Source organism: Castor canadensis, chromosome 16, assembly GCF_047511655.1.
Source record: "Castor canadensis chromosome 16, mCasCan1.hap1v2, whole genome shotgun sequence".
Classification (NCBI taxonomy): domain Eukaryota; kingdom Metazoa; phylum Chordata; class Mammalia; order Rodentia; family Castoridae; genus Castor; species Castor canadensis.
In genome coordinates this window covers 1557414-1577215 of record NC_133401.1, presented here as the reverse complement: position 1 = coordinate 1577215, position 19802 = coordinate 1557414, and the positions used below count along the sequence as shown (strand labels likewise).

At 58.5% G+C, this 19802-nt stretch overlaps 1 protein-coding gene across 1 annotated transcript in view; it reads right to left on the bottom strand.

The window, feature by feature from the left end:
• Positions 1-1212: 1212 nt before the first annotated feature.
• The window catches only part of Pepd (peptidase D), a 124849-nt gene continuing 106259 nt past the window's right edge, over positions 1213-19802 (bottom strand). Inside the window, exons 12-15 of the mRNA XM_020181468.2 lie at positions 13974-14122; positions 4929-5113; positions 1978-2169; positions 1213-1587 (exon numbers count right to left, since the gene is read on the bottom strand). Of these exons, the coding sequence (XP_020037057.2) occupies positions 1450-1587; positions 1978-2169; positions 4929-5113; positions 13974-14122 (664 nt within the window). The 3' untranslated portion in view covers positions 1213-1449. The remainder of the gene's footprint in view (positions 1588-1977; positions 2170-4928; positions 5114-13973; positions 14123-19802) is intronic.

The window sequence follows — 19802 nt, the reverse complement described above, 5'->3', positions numbered from 1 at the left end:
CGTGCTTGCTGAGTCCAGGACGCTGACTCAAGTAGCGTGTTTCCAGGCAGCACGTCATTTAGACTCTTCACCGGTGTGGACATTTCTGCTTGTCACACCTTCCTGAAAACTCTAGAGCAGTTACCTACACACAGCACGTCCCATCTCATCTTTCTGAAATCCACTACCTTTTCTTGGGAAGTCATATAGCGACGTCATCTCTGAAGGCGCCAGGTCACTGAACACGAGTGCCCCTGGACCTTCCCTGTGCCACCTGGATGGATCCGGACTCCACAAGCACCTGACCTTGAAGAAGAACCCGAACCTACACCAGGTCTCGCTCATTACAGTGGCTGGTGCAGCCAGGTACTGTCCACGTCACTGCCTCTCAGCTCTGCCTTCTAGATGTGTCTCTGGAACATGTCGTCCGCCTAACCTCCCCGGCCCCACCCTGTGCAGAGCCATCCTGTGGCCAGCTCCTCACTGGTCTTCGTGGACCAGCTGTCACATGATCTCCAGATAGTGCCCAAGGTGAGACCCGGTTTGTGACATGACTCTCATCTTGACCATTTCCCTCCCTTTCTCCCTGTTTGTGGCTCTAAGTGTAGAATGTGACATCTCTTGCCTTCACACCCTTCCTGTGTCAGCCCCCAGCGTCTGTACTCATGGCACTTCCCGTTATCTGCGACGACACAGCTATGGGTATTTTTTAGCGTGCTACCTCTTAGAAGACACCCGCGTGGTCATGCGAGCACGTCACCGGCACTGAGTGACGCTCAGTTACTTATTGAATGGGCAGGCTGTCCGTGTCTGAGGGAAGCCTTTAGCACTGTGTGGCTTTTGGAAGGGTTTCTAGAAGGGTTTCTAACACAGGTTTTGCAGCTCTACAAATTCCTGCAGAGGATGGAGGAGACGTTTGCCTTTCAAAGAACTGCGGGCCTGGATTAAACGAGTGACATCTGTGCTCCTGGTGTCGCTCTTGCAGTGTTTAGTTAGTGAGGTTTAACTTTTTTTGTCCACTTGCTTGATAATCAGAAAATATGGGGAACAGGCAGTTTGGGTTTGAAATGTCTGCAGAAAGGAGAAGATGTGTGATGCACTCAGCTGTGTTCCCGCCCTTCCTCACGTAGGGATCAAACCCAGGGCCCTGCGCATTGGCGCTACCACTGGGCCACACCGCAGCTCTCAGCGCGGTTCTCAACTGAGAACAGGAACACAAATGACAGACACAGCCCGGTTGCTATTAAGGTATTATTTCCAATCAGCATTTTCGGTTGCTGTCATTTAAACAAAGCACAGAACTTACTGGGTAAACGTCGCAGGCAGTTAGGAACGGCAGGGTTCGGCGAGGATCACGGTGGGTGGCAGCTATGATTCCTGAGCACTGGCTCTCCCCACCGGAGGGCCAATCAGCAGGCTGACTCGGGGAGAGGCTGCAAGCCAGGCCCGGCTCTCGCAGGGCGTCTGGCTCTACTTGGGAGCAGAGAAAGGTGTAAAGGCCTTGTCGGAGCCTGCCATGCAGGCCTCGATCTCCTCCACGGTACGGGGCACACAGGTCAGCAGCTCCATGCCACCGTCGGTCACCACGACGTCCTCCTCGATGCGGACCTGGGCCAGACACATGCTCGTTAGGACGGAGCTGGCCTCCTGCGCCACATGACCTGATCCTACCTGCTCCAGGAGCCCACGCTGAGAAAAACCCGAGAAAAACCCCGGCAACAGCAGAAACTGGTCGCAAGGCCTCTGGGGGCTCCTGGAGGAAGGCTCCGCCCATGGCCGTGGCCTCGCCAGGTGGATGGAAGTCCCGGGGGGGGGCAGGGGTTCTGGAGAAGCTGTCTGTCTACTGAGGGTAGAGGCACCTGTCTGGTGACAGTGCATGCAAACGGGCAGGCCAGGGCCCTTCTTAAGGAAGGAAGTTGACTGTCCCTCCTCCAGTAGAGGCCTCTGTCCCGGGACAAAGGTGACTCTGGGGGTCAGGATGGGCCCACGGGCACTCACCCCGCCAAAACCGCGGAAGCGCTGCAGGACCTCACGGTTAAAGAAGCAGGCTTGGGCGGGGTCGGCCAGGGCCTGGTCCAGGAGGTGGTCGATGAAGTAGATGCCCGGCTCCACCGTGAGCACCATGCCTGGCTGCAGGTGCCGTGCCGTGCGCAGACTCCGTAGGCCTGGCTCATCGATGCGCTCCACACCCTGTGGGCAGAGGAATGGTGGCGGGACCCGGGAGACAGTCCACGGCCTTGCCGGAGGACATCAGACACAGGGCTAGCTCTGGCCTCGTGGACTCTCTGAGGATGGGGTCCACGAGACTCACCCCTGCTGTGGTGTCACGGCCACTTCTGATAAGACCCTGCCCTCTGGACCGTGAGTGTCCCTGGGCCCTGGTTACCTCCAGACTGCCTTCAGGAACGTGGTGGGCACTGAGCGCACACCCTCGGCAAGCTGCCCATGTGGGCCCATGGCTGGCTGGGTGTCCTGTTGCCCTCACCCAGACCCCTCTCCAGGCCAGGGGAATGACAGAAGCCAAAGCAGAGACGCCAAAAAAGCCCTGAAGGCAGTGGGCCTCCTGGGACTGCATCTTTCCAATGGGAATTGGCCCCAGAAGTGCCAGTTTTTCCCTGTCCCCCACGCCACCCCAGGTTTTCCAGGTTAACCCCAAGCAGGATCACTTAGACACCTGCATAGACACAGACGGGCAGTGTGGCTGCTACCGGTGTACACTGGGCCCTCGGGGACTGAGCCCCAGGGATGGCTGCTGCCTGCAGAGACCATGTCTGCCTCCTTTCCTCAGTGGACACCCAGCCGGGCCTGGCCCGAGGGCAGGTAGTTCCCAAGACACTCCCAGGAGTGTCCTTGCCTCCCCCGCGTCCCTGGGGCAAATGGCTGGCCTGCAGCCAGGGCCTCTGTGCGAGTGGGCAGCAGGCGAGCTTTCTGGTCAGGATCTGAGCCTGCCCTGCCCTGCTTGCGGCTCCCCCAGGAAGCCCAGCTGCTGGAGATGGAGCTGTCATTTCTGACTGTTTGGAAGCCAAGAACATCAGACTTCAATTAGTGGTTCACATAAGGTAACCAGAAACAGGCTGGCTTGGCCTCTGAGGCTGGGCACAGCAGGGAAGCCTGGGACTGTGATTCCAGGAGGGCGGGGACAGCCACCCCGACCTGGTGTGAACAGGCTGGGATGGAGGCGGAGAAGGGATGCCAAAGCTCTATGACCCTGATGGGTCACAGTCCTGGGCAGACACTTGGCCCCACGACACGTGCCTCAGGGCACAGGACAGGGATGGCTGGGCCAGGCTGCAGGGTGCTCCACAGAGGGTCCCGTCTGGAATGGCAGCCAGTGCCCGGTGAAAGGGCTGGGCCTATTTCCTGTCCACAGCTGCTTGTCAGGCGGGAGGTCCTGGGTCTTTGCTCCCAAAGACCTTTCCTGCTCCTGCCATCAAAAGCATATACCTACTACCTTCGTATCTCCTTCCTGTCCCTTTCCTTCGGGCTGCACTTGAATCGCCTTTCTACCCTATGGGTGTCAAAGCCAGGGCTCTGTACAAGAGGCTTTCTTTGCCACAGGCAAAGGGGCCCAGGCCAAGCTGCTCCTTGGACACGGGAGGCCCCTTGAAGTGTGGAGCGAGTCCTGCTTCCCACCATTCCAACTGTGGGGAGAACGGACGGGACCCCTGGGGACATGGAGGATATCCTGCAAAGCACTAGCTCTCAGCGTCTGCTGCAGGGTCCACCAGGACAGGACGCAGGCCTGAGTGTACTGGGGGGCTAGGGAGCCCGATGCACACAGTGGATTTGAGGAAGGTGAAGGGCTGGACCGAGTGGGGTACAAGCCTTTCTGGGGGTGCCCGTGCCCACCTCTGCCTGGGCAAAGGGCTTGATGAGGCCTTTGCCCAACTTTTACTGGGCTTCGAGCTGAAGAGACCCAGATGTGTCTGTAGGCCTGAAATAAAACAAATGACTTTTATAGGAAAAGCCGTATTTTTCTCCAGTGTTTATCTGTCAGAAGAACAGACTGAGCACAAAGGGTTGCTTACGGGAAAAGATGAAACAGCTGGCTGCCAATTTTCTTTGGTGAACTAATGAATAACGAACCTCAGCTGACAATGTTTGGAACGCCCTGGTCCTGGCTCCCGGCACACAATGGGATGGGCAGAAACTAGGAGGTTAAAACTGATTTTATGTCTCCAAATTTAACTGTTTACACTTGAGAAAAAATATAATTGAATAATAAATGCTTCTCTTGAGCAATTCCCCTGCCCCTCAAAAAATCATTCTCCGTGCTTTCAAAATACCCTGCAGCCAAAGGCCAAGTCTAGCCTTGGCTAACTGGCTGGTGGGCCCCGGGGTGTGCACGGGTTGCACAATCAGCCCCCTGCATGGTGGGCGCCAGGCCAGACCAGGCAGCAGGGACACCCCCACTCCCCCCTCACCACAAGAGCCCAGAGGGGCTGCAGCCACCTGCCTGGTAGGGCCTCCCAGGGCCCTCAGGCACCCTCTGGGTGGTCCTGAGGGATGGTGGTGAGAAGGGTAGAGGGAGCTATGTCTGGAGGTGCCCCAGAAGCCTTCCTCCCCCACTGGGGGTTCCCAAGAGTGCCTGGGCATAATCAGGCTGCAGAGCCATGGGCGCTGGCCCAGGGGCTGGGAGGCAGAGGGCACGCCAGCCAGGAGCAAGGGAAAGGGCCAAGGCAAGTCTGAGTGAAGCCAGAGGCAGGAGAACACGAGGGATGCAGGGCAGCTCCATCACAAAGAGCCAGCCACGGCCCCCAGCCCCGTGGAGACCCCCTGCTGGCCTGCAGAGGCCCATCTTCATGCCTGGTCCTGGGCGGGCAGCCACTGCAGGCGGAAGGCGCCTGCACCACCCATCTCAGCCAGGGCCCTCTCCCCGCGCACCACAGAGGGGACCCCAGCCCTCCTGTCCTGCCACAGGCTACCTCTGCAGACACGTCCACACTGACCTCAGGGTAGCCTCCCACGTCGTGCACGTCAAGGCCCAGTAAGTGGCCGAGCCCGTGAGGCATGAACACAGCTCCCAGGTGGACCTGGACCATGGCGTCCACGCCACCACTCAGGACGCCGATGCGGATCAGCTCCTCCAAGTGGACGCGGTCAGCTAGACGGTGCATGTCAGGCCACCAGACACCTGTGGTTCAATGGGAGGCTGTGGTGGGCTGGGGCTCCCCAGGCCAGGGGGACACAAACTTCACCTGGGCAGGAAGGGTGAGGGGAGGGCACCACGGGGCACACCGTGTCCTCACCCTACCTCAGGGGCAGCCCAGGTGCCCGTGCCACCTGACTGGCATGTCTTGGGGGTCGGGGGAGGCAAGCAGATCTTTGGGCCTCGTGTCCAAAATCTTCCTATCCTACTAGGCTTGACAGACTCAGGTCCAAATGCTGCCTGGGAGCTTTGGCCCAGGGTCTGCTGCTGTGGGGCCCGAGGCTGGGACGGGGCACACCCCAGAATGGCTGAGTCACCCCAGGAGCTGCTGAGGGGAGCAAAGGTTCCTAGGGTGAAGGTACAGCTGGCATGGCCTCACCCATCCGTGGGCAGGGGTCTGGAACGGTCTCCATGGTGGCCACCACGTCCAAGGCCAGACTACTAATGAAATTCATCTTTGCCCCATGCTTCTGGGGCAGAGGTCACTCTGGAGAACCTCCCTTCAGGGCCACACAGGCTTTGTGGGGCAGAGGTGGAGGCCAGAACCAGTCTTCAGTACTGCCCGGCCCATGGGGAGGTGGCCTTTGGGGCTGCTACTTCACGCTCTTGCATTCGTTCTTGGCCACCATCAGGGCCTGCCCTGCTGGTCCCGGGCTCTGGGGACCCCCTTCAGCCTGAACAGACAAGGACCCTAGGCCACAGAAGCAGCCTACCACGATCCCACGAGGCTGAGTGTGGACAGACCATGTGGCGGCTGAGGCTGGCCACGAGACCGAGATCACGGCAGTGCACTGGCTAAGGGGCAGTCGGTGCCAGTCACTGTGGTACCTCCCTGCCAAGCTCGGCCCTGCAGGGCCACGCAACCTGGAGAGCTAGGCCTGCTTCACACTTGATCACTGCCGCTACAGGAGGGGAGGGCCTGGGGCCCCTCCCCCAACCAACCATCGAGGCTCTGGGGTGAACAGGGAGGCCAGCCTGCCCAGGGACACAGGCCACCTCCCCAAGGTGGGGACCTCTGCCTGCCTGCTAGGAATGGAAACGCCATTACTAGGGCCACAGGTTGACTGGAGGTACAGGGCTTTGCGTCGACCACGGGGCTGCAACCAGGTCAGCTCATGGGTGGTGGCGGTGTCTGAACCATGGCCCAAGGGTGCAGGGAGTGGAAGGTGCCCAGAATGTCCGTAAGAGAGCCAGGAAGAGAGGAAGCAGAGAGAATTTCTCCTCGGCCTGCTCCTGACTGCAGCTCTGTCCAGTGCTCCCCAGCCTGCGAGGTGCTAGGTCAGGGAAAGCTTTCCAGGGTCTAGAATCTGCCTACCCAGCAGGCCTGGGGTGCCCTGACTATTGCTTGCTCACTTCTAGGGTTGTCCTGGCCACATACAGAGTGGGGCTTTCTCTGATGGCTGCCATTCCTGAAGTAAAGATGGGGTGCCTGGAATCCCAGCCCAGCTGCTTCCCTGCATCTCACATTCTGCCTCTGTCAAAGAGCCCACGAGGGGCTGAGGGCAGCCGCCCAAAACAGTGGCACTGCCACCTACTGACCCATCACTTACGCTATCAGAGGCAGGAGGGAAGGGCCACACTTTGGAAGTGCAAGCCAGGTCCACACCACTTCCTGCTGCTGTTCTTCCCAGACATCCCAGTGGCCTCATCTGTCCCCTCCCCACCCACAGGCCTTTCCAAAGGCCAGGCTGCCTTTCTGCTCCACAAGTGCACCCAGGCCTTTCCATGGCAGACCCGTGCCTTGATCACATTCAAAGTCACCTCCCTGGAAGAGGCCCTCTGCTGTCTCCATCGCTTCTTCTCCCACCTTTCATCCTGTAACTGCCCTCCCTTCCTCGCTTCTCATACCTCCCTACCAGAATATTGGTGTCCCAAGTGGGGGAGGGGCTGGGCCTGGCCAGGTAGCTCCTAGGATACCCCAGATTCAGCCTGGCAGAGTGAGTGCCCCTCAGGTCTGCTCACTCAGGGGCACAGGTCTGACAGCCCCCCTCCCCCCAGCTCTGCAAACTTGGCTCCTACCAGTCAGCCTAATGCATGAGCTCAGGCAGCCTGCTGTGCTAGGGATGGGGTCACCAAAGGGAGGCCGCAGGACATGCAGCCTAGCTAATTTTAATAGTGAGACTGCAGGCTTGGCCGGGCCTCAGCAGAGGGTGGGAATCAGGTATAAATCATCACGGTGGCTCCTCGTGGGGGCCAGCCCGGCGCCCGCCCGGACATGGAGCCCAGGCAGCCCCCGCGGCGCCTCCAGTCTTCCTCGTCTGCACCCCTCGGGAAGGCCCTGAGCACGGCTCTCTTGGCTGTGAGCAGGGAGTTTCTGCTTGTGTGCGGTTAGGGTTGTGACAGCGATTAACCCTCCAGTGACTTGGCCCCAGTGTCTGGCACGGATGGAGGTTGTGACACCCACGGCTGGGGCGGGCCCCTGAAGTGTGTCAAGGTTACCGTCCTTGGGCTAGGCTGCTGGTGGGCACAAGCTGGGCCTGCCCAACTCCTGGGCTCCTCCCACCTCTAGCCCGCAGGCTGCCCGGATGGATGGATGCCACACGGGGAAGCACATTACAGAGACGGGGCGGTGCCTCCCGCCCTCCCTCCAGCCACCTCAAGGCTATCTGGAACACCTCGAAACTTCTCTCAAACTTAAGCCCTGCCCCCTGGATACTGCTTGGGAACACACGGTGGACAGGCCAGGCTGGGGAGGATGCCCACAGCCCCTAGCCAGCCTGTGTCTCCTGCCTCATCCCTCCTGTAGGGGACAGGCAGCCAGACCAGGGTGGCAGCAGACAGGGCCACAGCTGCTCCTCCTATCCCGTACTTCTCCTGGCTGGGCCCTCCCCTCCAGCCACACCTCCTGTGCCGGGGCCTCTGTTTAGGTACTTTCTCCAGGAAGTCCTCTTGGACTGCCCCGTCCTGGGCTGTCAGACCTCCACAGCACAGCAGGCTGGTAGGGCTGCAGCCTGAGGGTGGGGCTGTGTCCCACTCCAAGCCTGGTACCCAGCATGCACTCGGGAAACGCAAATGACGGGAGACCACAGCTTCCAGCAGCCAGGTGTGACCCCACCCACTCTTCTGTGCTCAGACAGCAGGCTGGGCAAGGTGGACTTGGGGTTCATGAAGCCATTTGGCTCAGAGAGATTAGAGACCCAGTGCCCAGACCCTGCATGGGTCCAGAGCAGCCTCAGGTACAGGCCAGTCTCCTGGGCCCACCTGGGCTCTGCAGGTAACACTCTGGCTGCTGGGTGCGGAGCCTGCCTTGGTGGGGTGGGGGAGTGAGGGGGAATGGGGGGCAGGGAGCTCTGGCTTCAGCAGCATCCATCATAGCCACGAGGCTTCCTGCCCAGACTGTGACAGCCCCAAGGGCTCCCAGGGCTCCCAGGCCTCAGCCAAGCTGGGAAGGCAGTGGAGGGTCCCATGTGCTAGAAGCCTAGTCCAGAGCCACTTCCAGACAAAGAGCTCACTTCATCTGTGGACAGTGGTCCTGAGGGGCAGCTGACATAAGGAGCCAGGCCTAGGGGTTCAGGAGAGAAGACGCAGGGCACGGGTCCCAGGGCAGGTCCGTGGGTTGCAGGGAGCTTCCTGGCAGGCCAAGCTGGCGTGGGGTTGAAGACCTCCAGCCCAGCCCACCCTACACCCTGTCTCCTGCCAGGATCTTGGGGACCCACTTATCCTGCAGGAGGACAGGGAGGGGCATCTGTTCAAGCTGCAGGCGCCTCGATGGTGAGGAAAGTTCCCCTACACACCCTGGCAGAGCACCCCGAGGGAAGACTAGGAGCCAGGGAACTTGCCCACAGTCCTGCAACTTGCAAAAGAGGTGGACACAGGGCCTGAAATGGCCCTTCCTGTCCCGGCTCCTGCCACAGAGGGCACCATGGTGAGGGGGACACTAGGTCCCTGCATAGCTGCCTGCCCCACCTCCTGTACTCCTCACCATCCCTAAGGACAAGAGCCAAGGGGAAGTCCAGCTATTTGGTCTCGCCTCTACCTGCCCCCAGTCTGGGAGGGAGGCAAAGACAGGAAACGGCCACAGAAGATAGCACTGGGTCTTCTGATGTGGCACTGCCCTGTGTCCCTCCCTCACCAGGCCATCCCAGGTGGGGGCCCTTAGGCCCATTCTGGGGGCCCCTCCTGGCTCCACGCTAGCAACGCTACCTGCCATGAGTGGCCAGGACCCTGATGCCAAGGACGAGCCAGGAGTGCTGGGCATTGCACAAAACCGCATGGGCTGTGCAGAGTAAAGAGGTGTCACTCATGCTGCATGTGACAAGAATGGTGGCTCCAGGGGTGGAGGCTCTAGGGAGAGCAAGGGAAGAGGGATGGAGGGGAGGAAAGGGGAGGGCCCAGTGCTCAAGGCATGGGGAGCGCTGAGGGGGATGTGTTGGGTGCTGGGAAGTGGGAGGTGACTCTACAAGAGCCTTGGGTGCAGAGTGTAGGAACTTCAATGGGGGCAGGACAGGGCCAGGGATGGCCACACCACTGCTGCTCTCTCAGACATCTGGCGCTCCCCACCCCTCCTGAGCAGGACCTTCCCAGCGTCCCTCATGGTGGCTGGGAGCTCTGGTGCCATGGAGACAGGGCGGCCAGTATGAGGTAGACCGCTTGCCCTGACACCCCCTGCAGCTGTGGTGACCTTGGATTCCACCTGGCCAGAAGCCAGAGTCCATGGGAGGCAGTCGCCCAGGTGCACCCTCCTGTGCAGTGGTGAGCTCAGCCCTTCTTCCCTGGCTCACAGTCAGTGAGGACTGCCCCTCCTCCCCCCCAGCCCAGCCAGCTGCATTCCTCAATGCCCCCGGGGCTGTATCAGTGGGTCCCTGTGTATGCTGGTCACTCATTTCTTCTCTCCTCTGGGCATCATTGTATGATTTCCTGCTTGTCTTTATTTACTCTTCCCTGGAAGGTCACAGGAAGCAGCCAGGCAGTCTCTGTGGGGTGTTTGTCTTGGCCCACCACTGGACCCACAAACCAGGGACATTTCCGCTGGGACGGGCAGGGGGCAGTCCTAGTCACAGCCACCTCAATGCTATGGGAGGCTATCTGTCCCATCTGGAGAGCAGCTCTGTGGGTACAGAACTCCACATCCCCAGGCCAGGCTATAACTGTGTGACCAGAGGGAGCCCGGCTCTGTCTTTGGCAATACTCAGTGTGCCACACTCTGTACGGGGCACTGCTGGGAACGGGGCACTGCTGGGAACGCTATTCCACCCCCAACACGCACACAGGGCACTCCCAAGGCCTTGACACAGGCTCCTCGGGGCTGGCTCTGTGCAGGGCACACAAACCCAGAGGCGGGGGAGAGTAGAACTTGGAAACAATTCATTTGAGCTTGGTAGGCTCACTCCAGCCACCACCCCTGGATGGGCCTGAAGCCTAAGGCTAACCCAGGAGTCGGCATGGCCAGTCAGCCCCACAGGACTGGGGAGCAGGTGGGTGCTGACACCCAGCCCCAGGCCTTTCTCTCTGGCCTGTGAGCCAGCCCTTCTGGACAGAACTGAGGTTCCTGAGTGGGGCCACTGTGCTGGCCAGGCCACCAACTGTGGAGGTGCCACCCAGGCCCTGCCCAAGCCTCAACAGACTTTCCTGTGGCCAGGGCTCAGCCACCCTCAGTCTCAGGCACAGGGCAAGGGGTAAAAAGCTCCTCAGACTAAAACCTGGAGTGCCAAGCAGGCGGCCAGGGAGACAGCACCATTTTCCCATATCCTGACTCGTGAACTTCCCACAAACTTGTGTCTGAGCCCTACGCCAGGGTGGGCTGTGACAGACAATCATAAACCTTCTTTCCTGCGGCATGATGGCAGGCTGGGATTCATGCAATCTGCTCCACACTGAGATGCTCCACACCGAGATGCTGACCAGGCCCCGGGCCTCTTACAGACAGCAGCAAGCTCTGCTTCCACTACTGGGAGCATCAGCCCTTTCCAGCCGGACACCTTCATTTCATTACTGACGGTGGATGTTTGAAGATATCACACGAGGTTAACAGTGACACAGTTGGCTGAGGTGTGCAATGACACTGACACCTGCAGAGAATGGCTTGGTGAGGTCAGCACTGCATAGCTGGGTGGCAGAGGCCTCCCCCCTCAGTTCTTGGTGGAGGGGCTGTGCTTACAGATCTGGGAGAAGACACCCTGCCCCACCTTCCCAGACAACCTTCTGCCTCTGCAATAGTGATTATTTAAATGAGGACTATATTCAAAATGCCCATGCTACGAGGAGAGGATGAGACCCACTGCCAGGTGATCGCTCCATGGACAGGTCAAAAAAATAACAAGGGACACAGTGCATGTGGTCCCCAACTCCGTGTCCCTTTGTCATTGCAGACTTCAAAAGTGCATGCACATCCACATTTGTTTGGGGTTGCTTTTTGTGGAACTGGGGTTTGAACTCAGGGTCTCACATTTGCTGGGCAGGCAGGCGCCCTACCTCTCGAGCCATGCCACCAGCCCGCGAATCCAGGTTCGTACTCCTTTCTCTTATGCAAGGGGTCACCCTGTGAGGGTCTGTCTACTGTGGCAGCATGTCTCAGCGTAAGGTCCTGTTCCCTTCTGCAGCCGTGACCAAGATTAGCCATCAGCACTGTCATCCTTCAGGAGTGCGTTTACTCTTAGGATTTCCTTCTCCATCTCTTTGGGTCATGTCTGAGTTCCTGTCCTTGGACCCCCCCGTCCCTCCAGGCCTAGTCCTAGGGCTTTGGTGCTGGAGTCTGACCCCAGTACCTTCCTCATGGCGCCTTAGCCCCTGGGGAATCTCGGGACTGGAATGGGGGCTGTGCAGAAAGTCCCGCTCATGTTGCACCTCCTCTGAAAATAACTGATGCTGAGGTCCCCTCCGAACCAGCAGTTGGCTCCTCAATCATGGCTGTCACCCCAGCCATGGGCCATGGGGCCACGGGCTCAGCAGCCAAATGCTGACCCAGCAAGTTCTGGGTCACGAGAGGCCACATCCGGGGATGTTACCGTTCTGGAGCTCAGGACCTTCTTTTTTATCAAGGCTCTGTGGAGCCACCACAGTCCCTCACTTGGGAACTCCATGTCAGCCAGGGCCCCAGAGGGCCTCCATGCCTCTGCTCACCATCCGCAGAACACGAAGAAACACTTGACTATGGCCAGCTCTCTGCTAGCCCGTAACGAAAGGGCAGATGCCAGTGACCAGCTGTGCCTTCCCTGGCATGGCCCCTGCTTTGGGACAGGGCAGGGAAACTATTCCAGCCAGTTGGGACGGAAGTGAGCAAAGGGCTGGAGCAAGGCACACAACCAGCAGGCAGCTGGGCCAGGCCTGGGGCTCTCTGGGGAGGAACCTGCATCCTGGACCCCAAAACCTCACCTTGGGGCTCCACAGTGCTGCCTCTTCTATGCCAGTGAACCCCACATGGCTTGTGGAGGATGCCTGAGCCTCCCTACCCAGGGAGGCCGATGGGCTGCCTCAGGAGCCAGCCGGGCCAGGAAAGCAGTGAGCAACATTGAAGGAAGGAGTGGGTGACCTGAGCCAGCACCAGGTTCTCGCTACCCTCCACCCTGTGCGGGCATCAAGTGGAAGAGCACTGGAGCCCATACGACTAGCACAGAACCTGGCCCCATGATTCCAGGCAGGAGCTCCCTCCTGTAGGGAATCCTAAACCACTGAGCATCTCAGCTCTGGCCACGCCTCACTTCCTTTTCTCCCTCTATGGATTTTGACAGCACCCAATGGCCTCGCCTGGCTAGCACCATTCTGGTGCTTACAATCAAAAGTAAAATCCAGTGCCTCAGTGGACTGGGCACACCTGGGGTAGTGTGAGCGAGTCACCACTGCAGGACCAGTCGAGAATTAGGTTTGGCCAGTGGTGCCCAAGAGCCTGTGTCTCCAGAGGGCTTGTCCTGGGGGCAATTGGCAACTGGCACACAGTAGCCATGCTCAGGCTGTAAGGAATCCAGACTGCAGGGTGGGCTATTCTGAAGCCTGGAGGGCTGGAAGCATGTCCCCCATGCTGGACCCCACCTCTCAGCACCATGGAGGGCTGGGGGCTCACCAGAATACAGTGTGGCCTTGTCACCACTTTATGGGGATGGTACCTGAATGTCCCAGAGGCAGGCCAGAAGTCAGCCTTACTGGGGTGGCGGGGGAGATCCTGCTTCCCCCCCAGAGGACCACTGCTACTAGGCACGACCACCATGCAGAGGACATCAGGGCAGGCTGCTTGGTCTCTGCAGGCTGTCTGGAGTGTGTAGGGAAGACCAGCAGAGGCTGGACACTGAAGGCTGGGGACAGGCAGAGCAGGCTCCTGGCTGCCAACACGGCCTGCTGGGAGAGGGAACGCTGGGCCCAGGCATAGACTCAACACCACCACAGCGGCAGCGATGGTGACCATGACAGATGATCAAGGTGCCTGGCAGCGTTGAGACACTTTGTACCTTAGATCGATCCCTAAGGGCTGGGGCTTCCCCATGTATAGACGAGAAAATAGCCAGCCAGGGGAAAAGCATTCTGCTCGAGGGCACTGAACCACCGAGTGAGGCTAGAATCCTCTCCAGAGTCTAACTTGATGCCAGTGTCCAAGGCTGGCCAGGGGACATGCTGACCTCCCAATGACCAGTGTGGGCGAAGAGATGTGCAGCGAGAAGAGGCCAGAAGGGACACTAGGTACGACGGAAGGCTGAGCTACTTGGCCCCAGGCTCTGTTCCTGATTGGCGGTCAGACCTGTGTCCTAGGAGTGGCCCTGGTAACCTGAGGCCATCAGGAATCTCACTGGTCAAGTACAAGGGTAGATGCCAACCCCAGAATGCAGGACCCACTTCCTGTGGTGTCTGCCACACAGTGCCCACCTCCCTGTGCCAGGTGGGTCCTCAGCAGGCCCCACTTGCCCACCCCTCACCTCACCTGGTTTCATGGCACTCATGACCGCTCGGCAGCTGCGCAGCACTGCCTCATAGATGGCCCTTTGGTCCTTCGTGAATTTGCCATTGGCAGGAAAGGAGCAGGTGATGTCTGAAGCAAAGCAGTAATACTCTCCGCCCATGTCGAACAGGCTGCGGGAAAGGGAGTGTGAGCTGGAGGATCTTGGGGGGTGTTGCCACTCCTCTCCTCCCCCCGCTGCTCCTATTGGTCTTCTCCCCAGACCTGAGGGCAGCTTGCCTTGGTTTGGATGTGGCAGGGAGCTGAGGCCACCCCGTCTGGAAGTGTGAGAAGGGCAAGCAGCTCTACCTGGTGTTTCCCAGTGGGGTATGAGCAGCATAGAAACCCAGAACTATCCTGACAGCGGTCTATCTGTCCCCAGGAATGGAAGTGATGCAGAGGGCTGTAGGGAGGAGAGTGAGGTCACCCTCCCTGGTCTGGCCTCAGCAGGTCCTCTGGTAGGACCTTACTTGCAGAATAGGAGGGATAGATATGTGCCACCTGCCTCTATATAAGTGAGCTAACAGACACCCCCAGGTCTGCCATGTACCCAGGGAGGTTGAGGCAATGCTCCTGGGGACAGGGGAGGATGAAGAAGCTGTAAGGGGTCTGCGGATGGACACAACACACATCTCTCCAGCTGAGGATGGGGGATGACCCGCAACACCTGCTTCCCACAGGCCCAGAGCACTTGGGTGGAACCCTAGACAGCTGGTGCTTCTGGTGCTACTCCAGCTCAGGTGTTCCCTGCCTTGAAGAAAGCCCTATACCATGATCTCCCTGCTGAGGTGGGGCAGACTTGTCCCTGAGGGTGGCCTCAGGCCCAGCAGGGCTTTGCCAAGGTCCAAATGATGCTGCCACCTGACCCCCCACTACCCTGTGTGCTGGGTGGCCCTGCACCCCCGCAGGAGCTAAGCCAGGCACAGACAGTGTGGAATATGGAAAGCTGTGCACTAGGGAGGACAGGAGAGGCCCAGCAGAGGCAGGACCATGGTGGAAGACGGCCAGGCCTGCTGAGTCAGGATGGTGGCTGAGCCACCCTTGTGTACATCCCATGATGGGGCCCCCAGCACAGCAGGACCTGGAAGGAGTAGAAATGGCCCTTGTAGAGATGGCCCTTGCTGCACAAAGGGCAAGAGGGCTTTCTGGTCAAGGGCAGGTAAGAATTGTGCCCTGCGAACCCTTAGGTAGAGTGAGACAGGACATATGAAGGAATGTTGGGTCCAGGCCTGGCCCTGAGGACTGCAGAGAGTCACCAAAGTGGCCCAGGGGGAGACCTGGGTAGACACAAGGGGGTGTACAGGTGGGGCACCCCTTTCCATCCTGTCCCACCTGAGCACCTAAAGGCTGACACCGAGTGGGGACCAAGTAGCCTACTCAGCTCTTTCATGGGGTCATGGCCAAGTCACAACACTGATCCTGATCAAATTGCTGGGGGACAGCAGTCCATCCCTGGAGTCTGGCCTACGTTCTCAGGGCCAGGTGACCACAGGGGTGAGTAGAGCTGAGGAAGCGGGAGCAGCCCTCTGTACAGGCTGAGCCCAGCCCTGCTGGCGTCCAACTCCGTCCTGGGCTCCCTATGGGGGGTCCATCTGCAGCCACACACATCCTGACCAATCACAGCAACAGGCACAGCTGTGACTTCCTTTACAAGGACCTCTCACCCAAATCCAACTCTAGTGGTGGCCACAGACGTTCCAGAAGCTGCTGTGTGGCCTTTGGGGCAGGGGTGGGACTCTGGCCCTGAGCGTGGAGCAAGAAGTTGGGCCACGTGGCCTGCCAGGCAGCACCAGCTAGCCCATGGCAGGAGAATTTTAAAGGGAAAGCCTGAATGCCCTGGACACTTTGCTGGAATACAAAGTCCTCTGCTGGGCACTTTTTAATCTGTCTTTTCTGATTGCAAAACACCATAAACAGTGTCAACAGTGCAGAAGGTACAGATAACACCTCAGGTGATTCTCAGGGTGGGACCAAGCCTCCACCAGCAGCACAGGGAACTTGGATTGGGTCAAAGTGTCTTGTGGAGGACCCTGTCTGGAGCAGACCCAGGGGGCCTGGGCCTCACTTGAGGGTGACCCGCTCAGCTCAGTTGTATGAGGGTGATGGAACAGGCTCAGAGCAGATGTAGCCAGGAACCTGCTTTCCAGGGCCAGTGGCTGCCCTTGTATTTACTGATGTATGGGGCATGATCCCCTGAGAGCAGGCCCCAGAGGGTGGGGCACATCTGAGCCTGAAATAGAAGGGAAACAGGCTCCGAACAAGGGCCCAACACCACCCTGAGCTGGGGAAGTAGAGTAAATGAGTCAGCAAACCACTTTCTTGTCCTGGCTCTGGCACTTTCAGACCTCAGCTCTCCCATCTTCAAAATGGGAACATGACCCTTGCTGCAGGTTTGTGTCCTGTCATGGCCACAGAGCAGGCAGCAGTGGGGACACAGCTGCATGGGGCCCTGGCTGAGTTTGGTCTGGGAAAACAGAACGTTTTGATTTGGGCTCCCCAGAGTCAACAAAGGAAAATGGTTTGTGGTTTGTTGGTTTAGAACATCCAAGAATGCCCTGGGCAAACAGGACAGAGTCAGGAGTGGGGACACAGATTCCTGAGAGGTGCCACATTGGAGGGTGACCTGTAGCAGCTCTCCTGGGCACAAAGTTCCCAGAAACTGAACTATTCAAATAAACCAAAACAAACCAGGAAGCCTACAAGAGCACACCAAATGGTGGAATCCTCTAGAACAGTACAAAACAAGGCTTGCAGAGCAGATCAGAAGCTGAACCTCCCCTCTTTGATAAAACAGAAAGTCTGGGCTGCTCAGATTCCCTCAGCCAGCCTGGCTTTATCTCCCAGCTTCTAGAAGACTTCAGCTGTGGTTTTTTTTGTGTTTGTTTAAAAGTGTCCACTTTCTGGAAAAGGAAGTATGCACTGAGTCCACCAGCTCTGTCCTGCCCAGGACGGTCGGGCACGGGCTCCAGTCTATTTTCGTGTTTTCAGTTCCCCATCTTTTTCTGCCTCGTTGTCATTTTAAATCTTCCTCAGCTTTTACACATGAGTGATTCAGTTCAAGCCACTTGGAATCCAGAGACAAAAGCCATCACTTTGATAAATCATCTCTCTCCACTCCTGTCTACTGCAACCATCCTCTCAAATGCAAAAACGAGAATTTGGTCATACTTGGCTGGGGTGAAAATGCAGGATCCCTCCTTCCTGGCTGCCTGGGGACACCCACGGGGGACACGGCAATTGCTGGCGAGAGAGTGAGTGTGGTGATGTGAGACATCTGGGAGAGATTGCACATCTCCCAGCAAAATGCTGGCGTCTCCTTCCTCACATGTGTTCCTATGGCTGTGTTTCTGGCTGAGATGAGAGGTTCTGTCTTCCGCTGGCTCTTCCCGGGCAGCTTTAGGCCTGGGCTACCTGCCACCATTGGCCCACCCAAACCCTCCCTGGGCCCCTGTCAACTCCCTTGGCCCCCCTGCAGGGACCGGCCAGCCCAAGGGCAGAAGACCTCAGAGGGAAACGCTGCAATGTTTACACAAGGGCTACTTTGTACTCAGATTGTGGCTTTATTTTAACCTCCTGCATATGTAGTACAGTTCAGCTACTTCTCACCCAGGACTCACGCCTCACACACGTGCGTGTTCAGCACGGCACACTCACTTTGTACAGACACCCCAGTTTGCACCTCAAGGCCGGGCTGGGCTTTCTGAGCAGCAGGAAGCTCACACTTTCCCCAGACCTCAGCAGGAGGCAGAAAGGAAGGCACCCAGATCACTTCTGCATATCTGCCACAGCAGGCAGCCCTGCTTGTGAACGCTGGTCCCCAGTGCAAGGACTGTCAGCTCCCTGCCAGGCCTTCTGTGTAGTACTGGCCTCCAGGTGTGGCCAGTAGGAACAAAGGCTATCACTGAGGTCCTTAAGACTCCCCAGGGCCACAGGCTGACCACCTCCTTACAGGGCCTGGGTAGATGGGAACAGTGCCCGCGCCAGCAACAGCTTCCTGTCCCCAGGCCCCAGGGCCAGCAATCCCTGTGTGCACGATGATGGGAACAGCACGTGCTGGGGCCCTCTTGTGTCTGGACAGAGTTAGCATTGCCATTCTACATGGACAAACGTCCAGCAACAGCGTTGGGCCAAGGGTCCAGGAAGAGCACCACACCCAGCTGCTACCGCCCCACCCAGAGGGCTTGTTGCCTCAAAGGCACTGTGGCCTGGGGTGGAGCCTCAGGGCAGTGGCCACTGTGGGTGGGGGGAGGCAGGCAGTGACCATTAGGCACACAGCATGTGCTTCATTTCACTTTTCTGGTGACCAGTGTCTTGTGATGTCTGTGAGCACCCAGGCTGTCTAGTCTAGTGCTTTTCTAACTGTGGGTTGTGACATCAATCGAGCAGCCATGAAACACTGACTAACTCCAAGGAGGAGAGAAAACTCACGGGGAGGCGTCCGGGAGGAACCAGGGCATATCTCTGAGTGTGAGCTCTGGTTAGAATGTCAAGGGTACTTTGAACCGAGATGGGACGTTGAAGACCATGGTCAACTTGTCTGGACAAACAGCTGACCAGGGCCTGTGCCCACCAAGAGTTCTTTTGCCCAAAGAACTAGCATTTCCTTAAGACTACAAAATGCTCAGGTGACAATCAAGGGTCCCTCTGGGTTGGGGGAGGGGGTCTGGCAGCAGGGAATAGGCCCTGGAGTGACATCAAGGTACTAGGCACCAAGTAAAGTGGGACTGGGGAGCTCCTTGCTACAGCCCCAGGCATGGAGTCACCCTTTTGGGGACCACAGCACACAGACACCCAGGCAACCAGAGGTAGGGAGAATTGTCCAATCCTAGTCTTCAGGGACCCAGAAATGCTGAGGGGCTGCTGAAGCCCTGGGGAAGTAGGCACCCAGCCTGCAGGGGTAGGGTCAGCACATCTGAGCAGCGATGGCCCTGCAGAAGGGGCTCTGGGGCCACCCCAGCTCATAGGCGTGGCCTGCGTGTGTGTGGGGTCAGCACTGTCCTGGGATGTAATCACGAGAAAGTCAGGCTTTGGTCAAGGCAAGCAGTTGCTCCACCTCTGCTGGTCAGACAGGTAAGGTGCCAGGTAGAGGAGAGGGAGGGGCCACTGGCAAGCTGTGGGAGTGTGGGGCTGGGATAGACCAATCCTCCCAGGCAGGGCTGCAGGTCCTCCTCCCACACCCCAGGGCAACATGGACCACTACAGGAGAGGCCTGGTCTATGTCCTGAGGCAGCACTGCCCTCTTCTGGCCAATGCTGGAATCGGCTCACCCCCCACCAGCCACAACCTGCCTACAGGTTGGGCTGCTCTGCTTCCCAGTGGATTTGGACAAGGGTGACGATATTCCCTGGTGGCTCAGGCACAGCTTGATAGCCCCTGGAGTTTCCATGGGCCCATGGGCTTTGATGTCCCCAGCCCTGGATGGCTTTGGGAGGAAGAGGCAGAGCACAAGGGCTCAAAGACAAGCTGGCAGAGGTGTACGTCCTAGCCACAGCTGCGCCCACACTCTCTGCCTGGGCAGGATGCAGTGAGGACGGTCTCCTGGGGCCTCTCCCTGGAGAAGAGCCTCCAGTGACCTTGTCAGGCTCCATCGTTTGTACAAACATGTTGAAAGCATTTATTACCAAGAGTGCTACACTTGGGAACCCTGTTTTAGAAGCCCTGCTTGCTTGCCTGAACAAAAAAGACAACAAAAGGCAGCCAATGGTCCCTTTAGGAGGGTGACCTGTTGGCAGGGTTCATGGGCAACTCCAGGACACAGAGGAAGGGCTCTGGGAACCCAGAGGAAAGCTCCAGGGGGCTTCACAGCTGCAGGCC